This window comes from Chrysochloris asiatica, unplaced genomic scaffold, assembly GCF_000296735.1.
Source record: "Chrysochloris asiatica unplaced genomic scaffold, ChrAsi1.0 scaffold00015, whole genome shotgun sequence".
In the NCBI taxonomy this organism is placed as follows: Eukaryota; Metazoa; Chordata; class Mammalia; order Afrosoricida; family Chrysochloridae; genus Chrysochloris; species Chrysochloris asiatica.
The window spans coordinates 14530632-14547981 of record NW_006408533.1 but is presented as its reverse complement, the minus strand read 5'-3'; the positions used below and the strand labels follow the sequence as shown (position 1 = coordinate 14547981).

The 17350-nt window shown below is 37.7% G+C and overlaps 1 protein-coding gene across 1 annotated transcript in view; it reads right to left on the bottom strand.

Annotated features, from left to right (window-relative positions):
- ASXL3 (additional sex combs like 3 (Drosophila)) overlaps nt 1-6739 on the bottom strand; it is a 213655-nt gene extending 206916 nt beyond the window's left edge. Inside the window, exon 1 of the mRNA XM_006835133.1 lies at nt 6663-6739. Within this exon, the coding sequence (XP_006835196.1) occupies nt 6663-6718 (56 nt within the window). The 5' untranslated portion in view covers nt 6719-6739. The remainder of the gene's footprint in view (nt 1-6662) is intronic.
- Between the last annotated feature and the right edge of the window lie 10611 nt (nt 6740-17350).

Here is a 17350-nt window from a genome sequence, read left to right as displayed (position 1 = left end):
ATGACTCCAACTGAAATCTCTAATCTGAGTAGTGATGACAAGTACAACTTTTATGTCAACAATGAACTAGATTATCCTAGAGGCTTGCTTACACACAATCAGACATAACCATATGCACACACAAATACACACAGATTACCCTGTGTTCCTAGTCAGTAACACCACTGTCATATAAACCCCTAAGTAGTAGCTGACACTGTATGCCATTCACCCAATGAGAGAATTCGATATAATAAATGGCAGGGTTGTCACTATGAGCTGGCACTGTCATGCTAAAATGGCCCAATGCAAACAAACTAGACTACCATTTCAGTATGAAAGGAAGAATACCAACATGGAGTCTGGAGATAAGAATTGATTTTGCAATAGAAATTATCTGTGTTTCGTTCTTATCTCTAGACAAAACATTTCAGCGGTGAGAAAGAATCATCTCCTACAACACTAATTAGAAACGTAAATCTCACCAAGAGAAATGCCAAGAAATTTTATTGTTTGTCACTATAGATGGTAATAGAATTTTCTGACATCTTATCTTCCTAGAAAAATGCAACATCTTTAATAAACTGCAGTACAAAGTGGAGATCCTAATTTCAGCATGTCATAGCACAGGCTGCAAAACAGAAAAAAAGCTTAAGACAAGTATCTAAAAAACAAATTTATTCTATGAATTAGCAGTGAGAATAAAAATGTCTCACTGAAACGAGAATAATTGCAAAATCTAAGGTTGCCACTACATGTCCCACAATGCAAAATATGTCCATATTTTTATAGTATCAGTGAACACAACAGAGATTGTTTATAAAACTTTTAAAATGTCCCTACTGTGACATGTAATTATAGTCTGTTGTACTGTAAATAATTGATAAACACTAATATAGTTTTTGGAAAGGAAGGCATCTATAATATTGTAAAAATGTGCCTCTAGATGTTGAGTGGGTTGTGTGGCTCCTCCAACCCAACAGAGGGGCTTTTGTCCCCGCCCCCTTTTTTTTTTCACTTTGTAGTTTTCTTATTTTTCTCTATCTTATGCCCATCTCACCTCCATTAGAAAGCTACTTACTGATCATTAACGAATGTAAACACTATATAGGAGTTCATGCTACATTAATGACAGGTATTTTGTCAAAATACTGGCCAGCATGAAGAAAATTACCCGTCGCTCCACTGATGAATGGTTGTTTTACTAGGTAAGTGATACAAGCCTCATTCTAGGGCCTTAACAGCCCCTAGGTACATCCCTGTAACAAAGCACAGACTTCTTTGAAAGCATTACTTCAAAAATCACATAAGCAGGCATCAGAGATTCCTCAGTCTTACTGGTACAGAATAGCTTCTGAATAAGCAATGTTAAAGCAAAAGCAGAATTAGAACTATGCCAAAAATCATCCAAAGCAACCTGGTAACTGGCATTTCTCCTCTTTTTTTTGTGGGCATAATTTTAATTACTATAGATAAGAACATATTTTATAGTAGCACTGTAACTCCCTGTGTAGCTAAGTTTTTTGATATTCTGTTTTTTGATATTCCTAATAGGAATATCAAATATCCATCCGCAAAAAGCAGCAAACTGGAATATTCACATCTTAATCCCCTCTATACAAAAGCAACATAATTATGTGATTAATTATAGAATTCTACTCAACTAAAAGCATCTCAAGCAGCTGTCTGATCAATCACTGACACTCTATAAGCATAAAGTAACAGAAGTCTGTAAATATTCACTCAGAAATCAGCAAGCACGTATATAGATAGAGCAGAACAAAATTATACTGATAAAATCTTCTATCCTATTATAGAGAAGAGGAAGTAAGACTCGCCAACTGTATTTTCATCTTTAAAAAAAAAGCTTGGGACAGAATTTATGCTATGATCATATTACTTTTTCTTTAATAAAATCCACATGCTCTTCTGATAGCTTATTAATATTCATCTATATTTCGGGAAAGTACGTACACTTCAGTCTGGCTGTTTCAAATAGAATTCAATCACACACTAAACATCACATCAAAAATATGATGATATAAAAAAACATGATGTAGGAAAGCTGTGCTCTTTTTATCATGCTCACAATGAAAAATATTTAAAGTACACTATTTGAAAAAAGGAAAATGTAGCATAAAATGTTAAGAATCTCATCTCAGCCAAATAAAATAAAAGCAGTTCCCCGAGTTATGGACAAAATCAGTTTCTAAATGTGTCTTGAAAAGACAGATTTGTGGTTAAGTCAGAGCAAGTGCATACAGTTCTTATTTAGCCTTACTTTAGTAACAAGTTCAAAGCCTTTTCAGTAACTTAAATGCTGCACATGCAGTAAATGAATATGATTATGAGTAAGAAGAATTTGTTGTCAGTAGGGGTTGGTTTAATCATTTCAATGTGAAGGCAAAATTATGTAATATTAAAAGGCAAGGATGCATTATCCCTTAAGTAAGATGTCCATAACCAGGTGCTGCTGGTAGCAGAGTCACATACACTTAACATATTCAAACACCTACATCAGCTTGACCAAAATTATCAGTGTATTTTTTTATTGCACGTTTTATGTTGAAACCAGAGGTTCTTACAGTGTCTGAAAACAAACAACAGCAGAATAACTGTATTTGCTCAGTCAACCTTCTATAGCCTATCGTGCTTCCCACAACATTCTGCATGCCATTAAAAAATAAAACCTTAGCTAGGATGACAAACAATATTTAATGTTAGAAAGAAAATAAAAAAGGCACTTCTGACTCTGAATTGCAAACAATCATCACTAAGCACCAGCAAATTAACATACTGTGAGTGAAGATCATCTACTCAACAAATATTTGACTCCCTGCTGAATGCCAACAGCATGAGCTACCCTGCTATTAAAGAACTTGCAGACCAGATGTACAAGAAAAAGGTATAATGCAGGGAAGTCAATGCTGTGGGAAGCCTGACCTGGCACATAGAGATTGAAGTACCTCATACTTGATGATGACTACTGATCCAATGCAGTCCTGATGTGGCACTGTAGGATACACACTGGACTGCTAACCACATGGTCAGTGATTCAAACCCACCAGCTGCTCTTTGGAAACCCTGTACAGGATCACTATCAGTTGGAATCGACTCGAGGGCACTGAACAACTGGACAACAATGATACAATCTTCTCTTTTCCAGAAATGCTAGAAACAGTGGTGGACTCTTTGGGGGAGGCTGGAAATATATGCCTCTCATTCAAAAAGGAAACCATGGAAGGACTGCAGCCACATGAGTAACATTAACAATCACTTTTCTGTATTGAATCAGTCATAACACAAACCTATACTTCTTAAAAAGAAATAATTAATCAATACCAAGAAATTAATTAGCTATGCTTGGACGAGTGACGACAGAATTTCTGAACTCACCATTACTTAAATAAAAAGGTATACAGTTAACACTTCAGTTACTCAGCTACCTTAAATATTTGGAAAGTTAAGAACTTGGAAGGTGCCAAAGCACGATACTAAGTAGGCAAACTAACTGTCAGAATCTAAGCTCAAAACAACATGTATAACAAACAGGAAAGTCTCAAAAATAAAATGTACCCAGAAATCTCAATACTTTTATTTCAAAGTTGATTCTAGTAAGCTAGAATTAGAAAACAACATGGGAAGATTAGACACAGATAAAGCAGACATAAGGAGCAGGGCACAGACTGAGAGGAGAAATGAGACTTACAGAAACAGAATGAAAAGAAATGAGAACACACAATGCAGTCATCTGACAACGCAAAGCTGATTTTACAGAACGTAACTTACATAGAACTTTGATCTCTTTCTTTGTCATTTTGCTTTCCTTTCAACTTGAGGGTTCCTTGCAGGTACCTTCAATATCAGCAATGGTTCAGCGGCATTTGTAAAAACAAACATTTTCTTCCTTCATAGTAGGGCACTATGATGACTAGAGGGATTAGAGGGGTAAATGTGCATCTAGAGATATATCCACTACTGTCTAGTTGGTTCTGAATCATGGTGACCTCGTGTGGTATAGAGTATAACCAAGTTCCATAGAATGTTCTTAGCTGTAATCTTTTTGAAAGCAGATTACCAGGCCTTTCTGCTTTGGTCCTATGGGTGGACTTGAATTACCAAGCATTTTGTCAGTAGCCTGGCACAAATTATTTGTACTGTGGGGGGATCTATTTGGTGGTGGTGGTGGTGGTGGTTATGTGCCGTGGAGTCAGTTCTGACTCATAGCGACCCTGTAGAGGGTTTCCGAGGCTGTAAATCTTTACAGGAGCAGAAAGCCTCATCTTTCTCCTACGTAACAGCTCGTAGTTTTGAACTGCTGACTTTGCAGTTTGCAGCCCGATTCGTAACGATTACACTACCAGAGTGAGGGATCTATTTAGATGTATCCAAAAAAAAAACATAAAAATAAACCCACTGCCATGGAGTCAATTCCAACTCCTGGCTAGTCTATAAAGATAGGGTTTCCAAGGCTGTAAATCTTACAGAAGTAGAAAGGCTCATCTTGCTTCTGCTGAGATGCTGGTTTGAACTGCTGACCTTGCTTATACTACTGTGCCAACATGGTTCTTCATCGATCTTTTAAAAGGTTGGTTTGTTGTGATAATTTTTGTCAACCATGTAGTCATAAAGACCTGTAAGAAGTCAAGCATTCTGAAAGACAATCTAGGAAGACAATAATGCAACTAGACTAATAAGTAAAATTCTGTTCCTTGCCATAGTGCAGAAATTTTATACACCAGTGTCTATAATCACCAGGTACTGTAGGGTAAGCATGGGACTGCTAACCACAAGGTCAGTGGTTCAAACCCACCAGCCACTCCTCAAAAACCCTATATAGGGTTGCTACAAGACAGAACCAACTGGAAGGCACTTAACAACAACAGTAACAACCAATAACAACATAGTTACCCCTTTGGAGAAGACTACCTTAATAGACAAATTTCAAATGTCTGTTTAGAGGCAATGCTTTTTCAGTCTATGTTTGCAGATTTCTTCTGGCACAAAGCCCACACTTGACAGGAACAGAAATCCTTACATTTTCATCCCTTCTTTTCTTTTGGCCGCAAAGCAAACATTTTCAATGCTTTCTAAATGGTATAAATATTTTCAGGACTTTTGACAGGCAGCAAGGAGAAAATTACTTTCTAGGTCTCCCCATTTTGTTGCCTAACCCCTCACACAGACAAAGGGCTTAGAAGCAAGGGTCTTCTTTAATGTTAGACACTACCAGCATCTTTGCTTTCCATTGTTGCCTCCACTAGTGAGGGAATAACTACTGCAAACACAGAGTAGTACTCAGAACAGGCAGAAAAAAGTCTCCAAAGTAGAGATGGAAATTTATGTAAAGGTGTCCTATGCCCACCAAGATTGTGATATTCGTGTATTTAACTTCAAAGGAGACATTTTAACAACTAAATGTCAATATTACCCACACTTTATAATTATAAGTGTTAGAGTTTTTATTTTGTTTTATTGATTTATTTATTTTTTTTAGGAAAAGTCTGCCTCAAGAGGACTATTGTCTCAGTAAGTCAAAACATTCACAAAGGAGCTCAGTGGGTTTCGTTTTTCACCAAGTTGCAATTTATGATATGATCAGTGGTTTGCAGGTGGACAATCTCAGACTGCTTGTATATACATAAGACAACACTGGTTATTTAAACTTATAAAATTATATATAAATAAACACACACTGCATAAATAATATGCAGTATCATCTATATTGGCCTATATTACTAGTGATAGCCCAAACTATAAAATAAATAAATAAGACAGGATCATCATGGATACCAAATCTGGTACATTATTATATGTTATTATAATATAATATTATATCTATGTAATATTATTTGGCCCAAGAGGAGCAAATTGCTGATGCATGCTATAACATGGAAGAACCATAAAAACAAGAAAAATACTAAGTGAAAAAAGCCAGTCCATAAATTATGAGATTCTGTTTATATGAAATACCCAGAATAGGCAAATCTCTACAGACAGCAAGTACACCAGTAATTGCCAGGGGCTGGTGGTTGACTGTAAATGGCTTTGGAGTTTCTTGTGGAGGTGGTGACAATCTTCTAAATTCAGATAGTGTGGATAATTGCATAATTTCTGTGAATAAACTGAAGCCCACTGAATTGTGTATTTTGAAAAGGTGACTTGTATAGTATGTGAATCCTATCGTAATAAAGCAGCAATTTAAAAAATAAAGAATGAACAGCTGATAATGGTACTTCAAGTCAAGGCAGCTTCAATCTAAGAGGACTAAATGTTCCACTGCATTCATTGGCACTTTGAGTGAGTTCATTTTTATATCTTAAGATCTATCTCTTAAGCCTGTAAAAGTGCTTCTCTATCAATACTCATTTTCAGAAACACAATCTCCTCTGATGATAAAAAGAAACAGAAATAATACCATAGATGGACTAAGCCGTACAGTGCTGCTCTTTGTTATTAACAATGCCCATTCTCTATCAATTCATCCAATGTAATTTATTAAGCTAACAAGCAGTTCTAAGTAAATCCTGAGTCATCCAGATCCTTGCAATCACAGAACTTTTAGGTAAGTACTTAATATATAATCCACTACAATATCAAAATCTAGGTACATGTATTGCTTTGCAACTAGAGTCAATTATTAATCGATGAAAACATAAAAATTGTTAAGTATGGATACTGACCTTGTTTCTTTTAATCCTTCTTTCTGAATGACTTCCAATATCTGCTTTGCTGTCATTGGTGAGTTGGGGTGTTTTTCTAGTGCCTAAAAAACAAAAAGAAACATAAGCTTTCTAGGTTATTACATGAAATCAGACAAAATAAATGTGTGAATCATACAATGTGGGCTTAACATTTTAAAGGAGAAAGGTTTGTTCTGTCAAAATGAAGTCCCATCTCATAGCTCAGATGTCCAAAATAAGAATGCAATTTTTTCTGGACATTTATGGCAATGTCTGCAACATATAGGAATCATTCTTCAAAAAGCTCACTGAGGCACACACACCAAAAAGAAAGGAAAGGTGAAACCTAAAGAAACCAAGTTAATCAATGCATATGATTTCCTTTATCTAAAAACGCTATTTTTGGGGTGGATATATTTACAGGTTGTTAAAATGTTTCTTACATTTCCAGAACCTTGGAAACAAGGAGCCTGGATATTACCAATAGCAGGAAACAAAGTGCTGATAGAAACAACCTCACCAGATTCATATATATTATGATGAAACTCGTCTGTATTTAAAACAAAATAATATATGGGAGAAAAAAATGTAATGGTAAAAATGTTGAAAGAAGCACAGAAAAGCCCATTTATCTCATCACGGGGTTTCCAGTTCAACTCAGTTTCCTTTCCTTTGCCTTTCCATTAAATTCATGTAAACCCCTTCCGCTTCCCATTCAGCCTATCTCAGTTTTATGAACTGAGTTCCATTTCCTTCTGTTCCCTCTGCCTTACTATTTTGGGGGGCATGAAGTATCTTTTACACAAAAATTGGGGAGCACATGGGATAGAGTTGATCATTCTCATAGGTATTCAACCATCATCAGCTCAGGAAATCAAGTTCCTTCATTTCTCCAGGGGCTTAAATTCCATGTAGTGACAGCAGTAAGCAGCAGTTCCCACACTGCTCACCATCACGGACTATTGGACAACATCTAGATACAAGAATGAAATCTAGATACATCCTCACTCTCCAAGGGTCAATGACACCTACTTAAAGATGGTGGTTCAGGAGCTTTATGCACAAGTCAAGGCCCCATGTAACTTCAAGATTCTAAACATTCTAATCTATGATTATATACAATAAAGGCCAGCATTATTTAGGTTTAAGGCCAACCTAAAAACTGAAAATTAAAAAGGCTTCCAAACTTGTTCAAAATAACCCTGTGATCTCTCCTACTACCAGTGGCCAAATTCAACTTATTCACTAGCAAAGACTGCCTACACCAAGCTCCTCTCATGAGCTACATGCAGTCCTGTCCCTCTTAACTGTTAGTATGGTTTTCTTGTCTCCCTTGCTGGTTCCCAGGCAATTTTCCAATTTTTTTCCCCATTTCTGAGCAGCCCATTAGTCATAGTTGGTCAGTTCTTTAAAGAACATAGAAAAACGAGCTATGCTAGAAAGATCTGGGAGAGGTTAAGAGGAGTATGTGGCAACATTATTATCAGCAGGAAAGAAGGAAAATGGCTCTCACAATGGTAGACATTGGATAGCTGAAGTAAAAACTGGAAAAGAGGGGTAAAACATAGTCATAGCTATATAGGAAAGAGGAATAAACTGCAAAAATACTGGGTTGAAAAGAGGTAATAAGGAAACTGCAAAATAGAGCTGAAAAGGGGGAAAGATTAGATCCAGAGAACAAGGGAAAAAATAGATACGAAAAAAAAAAACTGACAGGATTTTAAAAATAAGAACTGTAAGCAAAACATTACATAAGTATGAATTACTGAATACATGTAGGGTAGGCATCACCCCAAATGAAAGTCAGTATTGGGAACACGAATTATCTCTGATAAAAGATGGGCAAAGGTCAACAGACATAAACATACACAAGTAAGCAAGCAAGGAAAGGGGCACTGAAGGGGAAAGGCATAGGGTAGGAAACAGGGAAAAGAGAGAAGGGAGAAAACAGAGAAACACTGAGCTGAACTGGGATAGTCCAAAGGGCAAACTGATTAAATCTAGAAAGGGCCAAGAGGAGACTCCACTGTACTGGACAATGTTGTAACGGAAATCTGAGTGCACTTGAAAGTGGGATTACTCACTGTGGAGGACTCCCTGTTTCTCTTCCTGAATACAGGCCCCTCAGCACACCTGGGCAGCTCCTCCCAGCAATTGAGAGAATTTGGATAGCCCTTTCCCCTTCTCTATGACATCACATCCTACTCTACAAAGGAAGTAAAAGTGCCAAGAATTACATCATGGAGTGGATGAGAGACGAGAAGGAAATGATGAAGCCACATACAACACCAGAAGCCACCCTGACTTCCTTCAAGACAGAGAAACGAGACAGAGAAGGAGAGGTTCCTGTGTGTGAACAAGCTTTACTGAACTAGCTATGGAGACATTAACAGAACAAAAAACAAAGCCAAAACCAAACCTAATGCTGTCAAGCGGATCCCAACTCATAGCGACTCTACAAAGCAGAGTAGAAGTGCCCCCATAAGGGTTTTCCAAGGCTGTAATCTTTACGGAAGCAGACTGCCATATCTTTCTCCCACCAAGTGGCTGGTGGGTTTACACCACTACCCTTTTCATTAGCAGCTTACTGCTTTCACCACTGCGCCCCCAAAGCTCTAACAGAACAAAAGATAGGGGGGGCAATTACTTTTACAGACAGGACATTGATAGCATGAAAGCAATGTGACACATGGCAGAGACACGAATCAGACTCACAAGGCAGCCATACTCTTTTTAAAAAAAAAAAAAAAAACTACTGTATGAAGAAGCCACACTTGAAGAAAAATAGCAATCTAAGCTATTCAGCATAAACATTAGATTGATTGTTCCAACAATCTTTTAACCATTTGCATATGTTCCACAAAGTTACACTTTCTGGACTACCACTTGATATTTATCAAATGCATACAGCTTGCATTTGAAAATATTTTCAATATTATGCAATATCTGGTTTGAATTTAATGACTTCCTCCAATGGTTTTCCACATTGTACCTACCTACCACTTGAAAAACTGGGATCAAAGATATAATAGAGCAAGAGTATTCATCATTTTAACAGTCATCATGATAAAAAAAAAAATTACAGACAAAAAATATTTCAGATAATGAATACAGGTTCAAATTGGCTTGGGCAGAAATAATGACGTAACTGTGACAAAACATGAAATCTAATTTTAAAGTCTACCATGGATAATAAGTTTTAAATAACCTTGTTTTCTGGTAACGAAAACTGGAAATATAAATTCTTACCTACAAAGAAGAAAACAAAATTGAAAATATACCCACTAGGCTATGGAGTCCTGGTGTGGTGCTCTGGGATCAGCATGAACTGCAAACCACAAGGTCAGTGGTTTGAACCCACCAGCCGCTCCCTGGAAACACTGTAGAGGGTTGCTATGAGTCAGAACTGACTCAATGACACCAAACAATAAACACAAGCTATGGTAAGGAGCACTGTGGCTCTGTAAGATTAGTTCAAACCTACCAGCCACTCTATGGGAGAATGATGAGGCTTTCTGTTCCCAGAAAGATATACAGCCTGGGAAACCCTATACAGGGTCACTAAGAGTCGTGACCGACCCACCAGCACTTAACAACAGCAGCCTATAGCCAAGCACTTGTGGTTGTTAAGTGTTGTTGAGTTGGTTCCGATTCATAGCAACCTTGTATAGGGTTTCCAAGAAGTAGCTGGTGGATTTGAACCTTTGAACCAGTGCTTATCCTACAGTGCCAAACCAGGAATCTGTAGTCAAGAGGTAACTACAATTATTATTTTTGTTTCTCTTCTAGTTTTTTTGTATTCATAAAAATTAGTTTTAAGTGAAAGATTATATTATATTGTTGCTTTTAAATGGTGTAGAGTCGGTTCGGACCCATAGCGACCCTGTATAGGGTCTCCAAGAAGTAGCCGGGGAAGCAGTGAAACTGACTTTGCAGTCCAGTGCATTAACCCACAGTGCCACACCAGAACTCCAATGACTGTATTATATATAGTAATAGTTTATATGATGGGACTTCAAAAAGTTTGTGAAAACATTCAATTATGTTTCCATTCCATGAACTTTTTGAAGTACCTTCATATTGTTTAGTGTCTTACTTTACTCCAATTAGAATTCATAAAAAGGAAATCATATGAAGCATGCAGGGGATTGTAATCATTGCAATGAAATGAATATGATTGTGATCAATGCAATGAAACGAATATGATAGGATGGTATTCCCACGTGTAAACTATCACTCAATTCACAATAAAAACTTAAAAAGAAAATCATAATTAAAACTTTAGCAAATGGTTAATGCACTCACTGCTAACCAAACAGTTAGTGGTGTGAGTCAAGCTAGAGGCTCTGGAAGAAAGCTCTGGCATTCTACTTCCAAAAAAATCAGTCACTGAAAACCCCATGGAGCAAAACTCTACCCACACGGACGGAGTCATCATGACTTCGAGTGCGCTCTACAGTAAAGAGTTTGGGTTTGTTTTTTTGTTTTTTCTTTTCTAATGAACACTTCACTGATAGGCTGTTTAATTAAACTTTTGATTAATTAAAATATATTTGCAAAGAATATAGTGAATGCAATACTCATTGTGAATTACAAGATGTGAACTTCGTCAGGTCCCTTGATATACTGCCAATTGTTTTCCAGGAAATTTTTAACAACTTAGCCTTCTGCCAGGAGAGAATAAATCTGCTTCTCTCACCACATAGTTGGCAATAGTAAGTACTATCATTTTTGTAACGCTTGCCAATTTAATAGGTCAAACCAGTAGCACTGCATTGTTATTTTAATTATGCTTCTGTAAATACTAATGAGGCTAAACATTTTTTTTTCCATATGAATATCATATGAGATACAATATTTGGGATATTTGTTTTTCTTAGTAATACTTCAAAACCTCTTAATATATTAAGAATAATACTCATTGTTTCTCATATCCATAACATCTATTTACTCCTTGATTATCTTTGAGATTTTTTTTTAGGGAAATCTGTAACATTTTATATTTTCACATGTGCAACAGTCAGTCTTCTCCACTGTGATTCTTGCTTCTTCTATGTTTAAACATTCCTTTTAACCATAAGTAGGTTCCTTACAAGAACACACAATTTGCACTCCTCTGGTGAAATGATGCAGAAGCATTGTGAAGAACCAGGCCTGGAAATCAGCTGCCATAAAGACTGCAACCAAGAAAACACTGGAGCAGTTCTACAGCACAAATCAACAACAGAAGCAGAACCAACAAGGAGCACATCAGTATCGACCAGTATCTTCTCAAGTACATCCATGTCTTTATTTCTTAACTCACTTGGAACTTATCCAAGTAGAGCACTAAATTAAGGCCCCAAACTTCCATTAGTAAGTCAAGTCTTCTCAATGTAACTACTTACATAAGCCACCCACACTCAAGTGAGAGAGGCAGCCTCAACCATGTATTAATATCAGGGCAATGAGTATTTTTTAAGGTACGATCCAATATAGGGATCCAATACATGAAACACACAAAAGCAGAGCTGGTCTTGATGAGGTGGAGATGAGAGCGTTCAGTGCCCCTATATCTATTCCATCTTCAGGATCTCTAAAATAAAGTAAAAACTACTGTCCAGAGACTCTTCCCAGGTCCTACTATGTTCCATTTTATTTCAGAAAATGGCTAGGACAGTACCACTGTTTCACATGTGGATGCACTGCAATATAAGAGGCGGGGTTCAAAAAGATCATGTAAAAATTCAATTAAGGACAATGGAATCTTTCCAAGAACTTTTGGAAACTCCCTCATAATTCATTATTTGGGCAGGACCCTCTTTGCATTAGGCCTTCTGAAATTTTTAATTATTCTCTAGTTTTCCAAATGAGATTGAAATTGAAATTGAATGAAAAATCTAATTACATTTTGAAAGAATATATAATCATTGTTCCATTTGTTTTTTCTTTTATGACCTGTAATAAGCTTTTCACTGAGTTTTATATATTCATAGTTGCAACTATGAATAGACTGTTTTGCATAACATTCTAACATTTTATTGCTAATATATATGAAAGCCATTGACTTGCAATAACTATTATCAATATGAATAGCTAATTGAATTCTTAATAGTTCTAATAGAACATTTTGGTTGAGGCGCATAATTATAAACTTTTTGGAAATCACAGTCAGAATTGTGTCTCCTTTTCATGAGCTCCAAATTTTATTTCTCTTTCCTACATTATTTTCAATGGCTATAAATTTATTATTTTTAGGCCATTAAAAAAATTTTTTTTGCTAATAATTTGAGCTGCTTTTTAATTGATTTCCTCAAAAGTAGGATCTTAAAACCATCCAGTTTCCCAAAGAATATCCATTGTGAGGATTATTGAAGCTAGAACTGTCAAGAGAAGACTGGAATTAGAAATCATTGGCCAGATATCTGCCACACAAATCAGAGTCTGTCAAAAATGTTCAATCTTTACGTAAAATCTTTTTTAAACAAATGGCTGTCCTGTGTTACAGCTGTATTTGTGATTTGGCCTCTCTCTATGGAGTTGGGTCTTACATCTCTCATGATTCTGTCTCATGCACTAAAATCTTTCTTTTCTATTGCTACTCATGGTTTCAAATTCAACATTGGTTTCCAAAAAGAATGCATACAATACATACACAATCTGCTACGTTCCTAGCAACAGACATCTTCTAAAACAGATCATCTATTTTTCAGAGGATGTAAACAGATACACAAAAGTGGCAAATACACCACTGGTTTCACCTTTATTACTTTATGTGACTGATAATATTCAGAGTCTGTCTCATGGATATGCAGTTTTGAGACAAGACATTCTTGTTCCACAAACAACCTTCCCCAGACTTTTGCTTATCCCAGCAGGAAGGAAGGAAGGGAAAGAGGAAGGGAGGGAAGTAGAAAGGAATGAAGGAAGGAAGAAAGAATGGAAGAAGGGAGGAAGGAAAAAAAAAAGATGAAGGAAGAAATAAAAAAGAGAGAAAACACCCTGCAAAATTAGACACAGCAACCTAGCTAAAGGGACGGAGATGACTGGGTTGCCAAATACTTGAGAGTTGGCACACTTTGTGGCATAAAGATGTGGAGTTCTGCTTCCCCAAATACCATAATCTTGAAAACCCTATGGAGAGTGTCCAGCTGATATGAAGTGAGGGGAGACGCACAAGAACACTCATACTTGCAGACAGTGCCCACTTGACCTGGCTTCAAAGGCTGGATGATCAGAACTCGACTAGAGGAAGAAAGAAGAAAACAAGTGTAATCCACTACAATTTGATGAACTTGACCTATACTTATGGATGTAGTAGCTCAAAAGCGGGAACAAGTCTTTACAATAAGGATCATTCCCACACCCTCTGAACACCGGGTTGACAGGGATGGGCAACTTAAGACATTGGCTACCCAAAATGGGGGAACTACAAAGTGACGTCAGCTTACAAGCTTTCAAGAGGGAGCCTAGTTTCAGAGGGTGCAGGGGAAAGTAGAATCTCAACTGAGTGGTTTCCAACTTGTCTGGACAGGGCTGGTGAAAGGAGATGGGAATAAGACTCTAGAGGTTCAATAATGAATAATTGCTATCAGGACTGATTGTGAATGCTGAAAATGTAAAGGTAGATGTTTTGTAACAAAAGGAAAGTGGAGGACCCTGGGACCATCAAAGGAGAAGATGTGGGACCACATGCAGAGAAGCACTGACACCAGAGATGGAGGCAGAAACAATGACATGGAGAGAGGGAGCAGTTGGGAACTCTGGAATCAGGGAAGGAGAGGGGATCTGTGTTGGTGGCTGGGGGGCAGGCTTGAGGGGTGTACCCTTTGGTTGTCTGAATGGTTATATATTCCTGAGTGCTTTGGGGAGGGAGGGAGGGAAGGAAGGAAGGAAGGAAGGAAGGAAGGAAGGAAGGAAGGAAGGAAGGAAGGAAGGAAGGAAGGAAGACGAAGGAAGGAAGGAAGACGAAGGAAGGAAGGAAGACGAAGGAAGGAAGGAAGGAAGGAAGATGAAGGAAGGAAGGAAGAAAGACTAAGAAAGAAAGAAAGACTAAGAAAGAGAGAAAGAAAGACAGACAGACAGACATTGGGAATGGAAGCAAATGCTGTTGAATGATGATGCATGGAGGGGATTGTAATCATTGCAATGAAATGAAATATGATAGGATGAATGTAAAGCTGATGTTCTCCCACGTAAACTATCTCAATTCACACAAAAAATTAAAACAAAAAACAACCCACTATGGGGCAGCTCTACTCTGTCCTACAGGGTCTCTATAAGTTGGATTCTATTCAGTGGTAGCAGGTTCGCCCCACTAAGAAGAACTGGTGACACAACAGTTAAGCACTCAGCTGTTAAACAAAAAGTTGGTGGCTTGTACCCACCCAGTGGTTCTGTGCGAGAAAGTTGTGGCAATGTGTTTGTCAAGATGACAGTCAAGAAAACCCTGTGGGGCAGTTCTACCCTGTAACATGTCACTAGGAGTCAAATGTCAACTTAAAGTCACTTGACAATAACCACACTATGAATGCATTTTTCTGTTTTAGATTTAGTTAATAAGTACTTTTCTGGTCCATAAAAACTCTACCTCAAACATTTAAGGCTTACTCAAGCTTTCCTTGTTTCCTCTCAAACAGAAAAGCCATTTTGAATATACCAACAACAAACAAATTAGACTAGTGTTCATCTAAAGGTTAAAATCTTGGCCTATCAGGCCCCAAGTAAAACCGTTTGAGAAATCTTACTGATCCGATTGCAAAATAAAATGGTCTGCATACCTTTAGCATAATTTCAGTGATATACATTAATTATTTATAGAATCCTAAAAAGGTTTCTCACTATTTTTCGACACTGATGTGTCTTCTCTTAATTCTTGCTGGCAGTCCAGAAAATGCTTAGTTGTTTAAGATACCATGTGGTAGGTAAATGACTCAGGGTTACAACAGCAATAAGCAATTATATAACACTCCACAATTACGTAGGGGTCCTGCTGGCACTATAGGATGAGGACTGTACTGTTAATCACATGGTCGACAGTTCAAACCCATCAACCCTCTGCATGACAAAAATGAGGCTGTATGCACCCATCAAGATGTACAGTCTCAGAAGCCCAATGTAGGGTGTTATAAGTCAGAGTTGATGAGATGGTTCTAGGTTCTTACAGCAAAGTAGCCCTGATGGTACACCAGTTAAATGGTCGGCTACTAACTGAAAGTTTGGCAGTCCGAAACCACTAGCCACACCATGGGAGATGGATGTGGCAGTCGACTTCTGAAACATTACAGCCTTGGAAACCCTATGGGGCAGTTCTATACTGCCTTACAGGATCACAATGAGTTGGAATAGACTTGATGACCACAGTCTAATTTTTGTGCTTGTTTTGATTTTAATTTTAATTAGCTCAGTTGATCCTCACAAAAGCTTGGTGAGATGCATCACTGCTTTTATATGCCATCAAGTCAATTTTGGTTCACAGCAACCAAATGTGAGGGACTACAATTACCCCCTAGGGTTTTCTTAGGCTACAATCTTTACAGAAGCAGATCCCTCGATCTTCTCCCATGAAGCCACTGGGTAGATTTGAATCACCACTCTTTAGGTGAGCAGCTAAGCACTTAACCACTGGGTTACCATGATACTCCAAAATGCACAGAGGAGGTAGTAGTATCTTTGTCTCAGATGAACAGAGGTGAAGCAATCGATCGAAAGTCACAAAGCTAGTAAACGAAGTATACCCTAATTATATTAATAACGGCTATGTTCTAACATAAGAATTGTTATTTGGTACTCTCAACTCATTGCTGACTTCTATCGATCGTATGCACTACAGAAGGAAACACTGTCTTTATCCTGCACCATTCTCACAATCATTCCTGTTTGGGTCCACTGGTACAGCCACTGTGTTAATCCATCTATTCAAGGGTTCTCCTTGAATGATGTCAGTGTCAAGTGTTGTCAAATAGGTTTTGACTCATAGCGATCCTGAACAGGGTTTCCAAGGAGCAGCTAGTGAATTTGAACTGCTGACTTCACCATTAGCAGTCCTACAACACCACACCTACAATCCCTTTCTTAAATGTTGCTGTTGTTGTTGTTAGGTGCCGTGGAGTCGGTTTCGACTCATAGCGACCCTGTACAGGGTTTCCGAGGCTGTAAATCTTTACGGGAGCAGAAAGCCTCATCTTTCTCCCGTGGAACAGCTGGTAGTTTTGAACTGCTGACCTTGCGGTTCACAGCCCGATTCGTAACCACTACGCTACCAGAGCTCCCTGACTAAGTCAGCTAATATTTATTAAAAACGCTCCCATATTAAGCCCTCTCTTTATATTATAGACAAGTATATCATAATGCACTCTAGGTTTAAATTTTAACATGCCCCATTGCTGCTATTCTTAAGAAATCTCAAGGTCCGTGTCAGTTTGTGGACCATGAGTCTGGATCACTGAGAGTATTCAGATGAGAAAAAAAATCACGTCAACAGTGACAGCCTCGTATCTACAGTCAATAAGGTTGTTCTCCATGCCTAGGATATGTGGTTACTAGTTAAGGGCTTAAAGATAATACTTACAATTTCCACTCCACTCGACTATGTTGTATGGAGAAATTATAGGCTGCTGTAGTATCATGAATGCCCAGAAAGTATCGCTGTAATAGCCCTGAGAATCTAAGCTCTTTGACACAGAAGAAAGCAGTCTCCAAGGAAATAA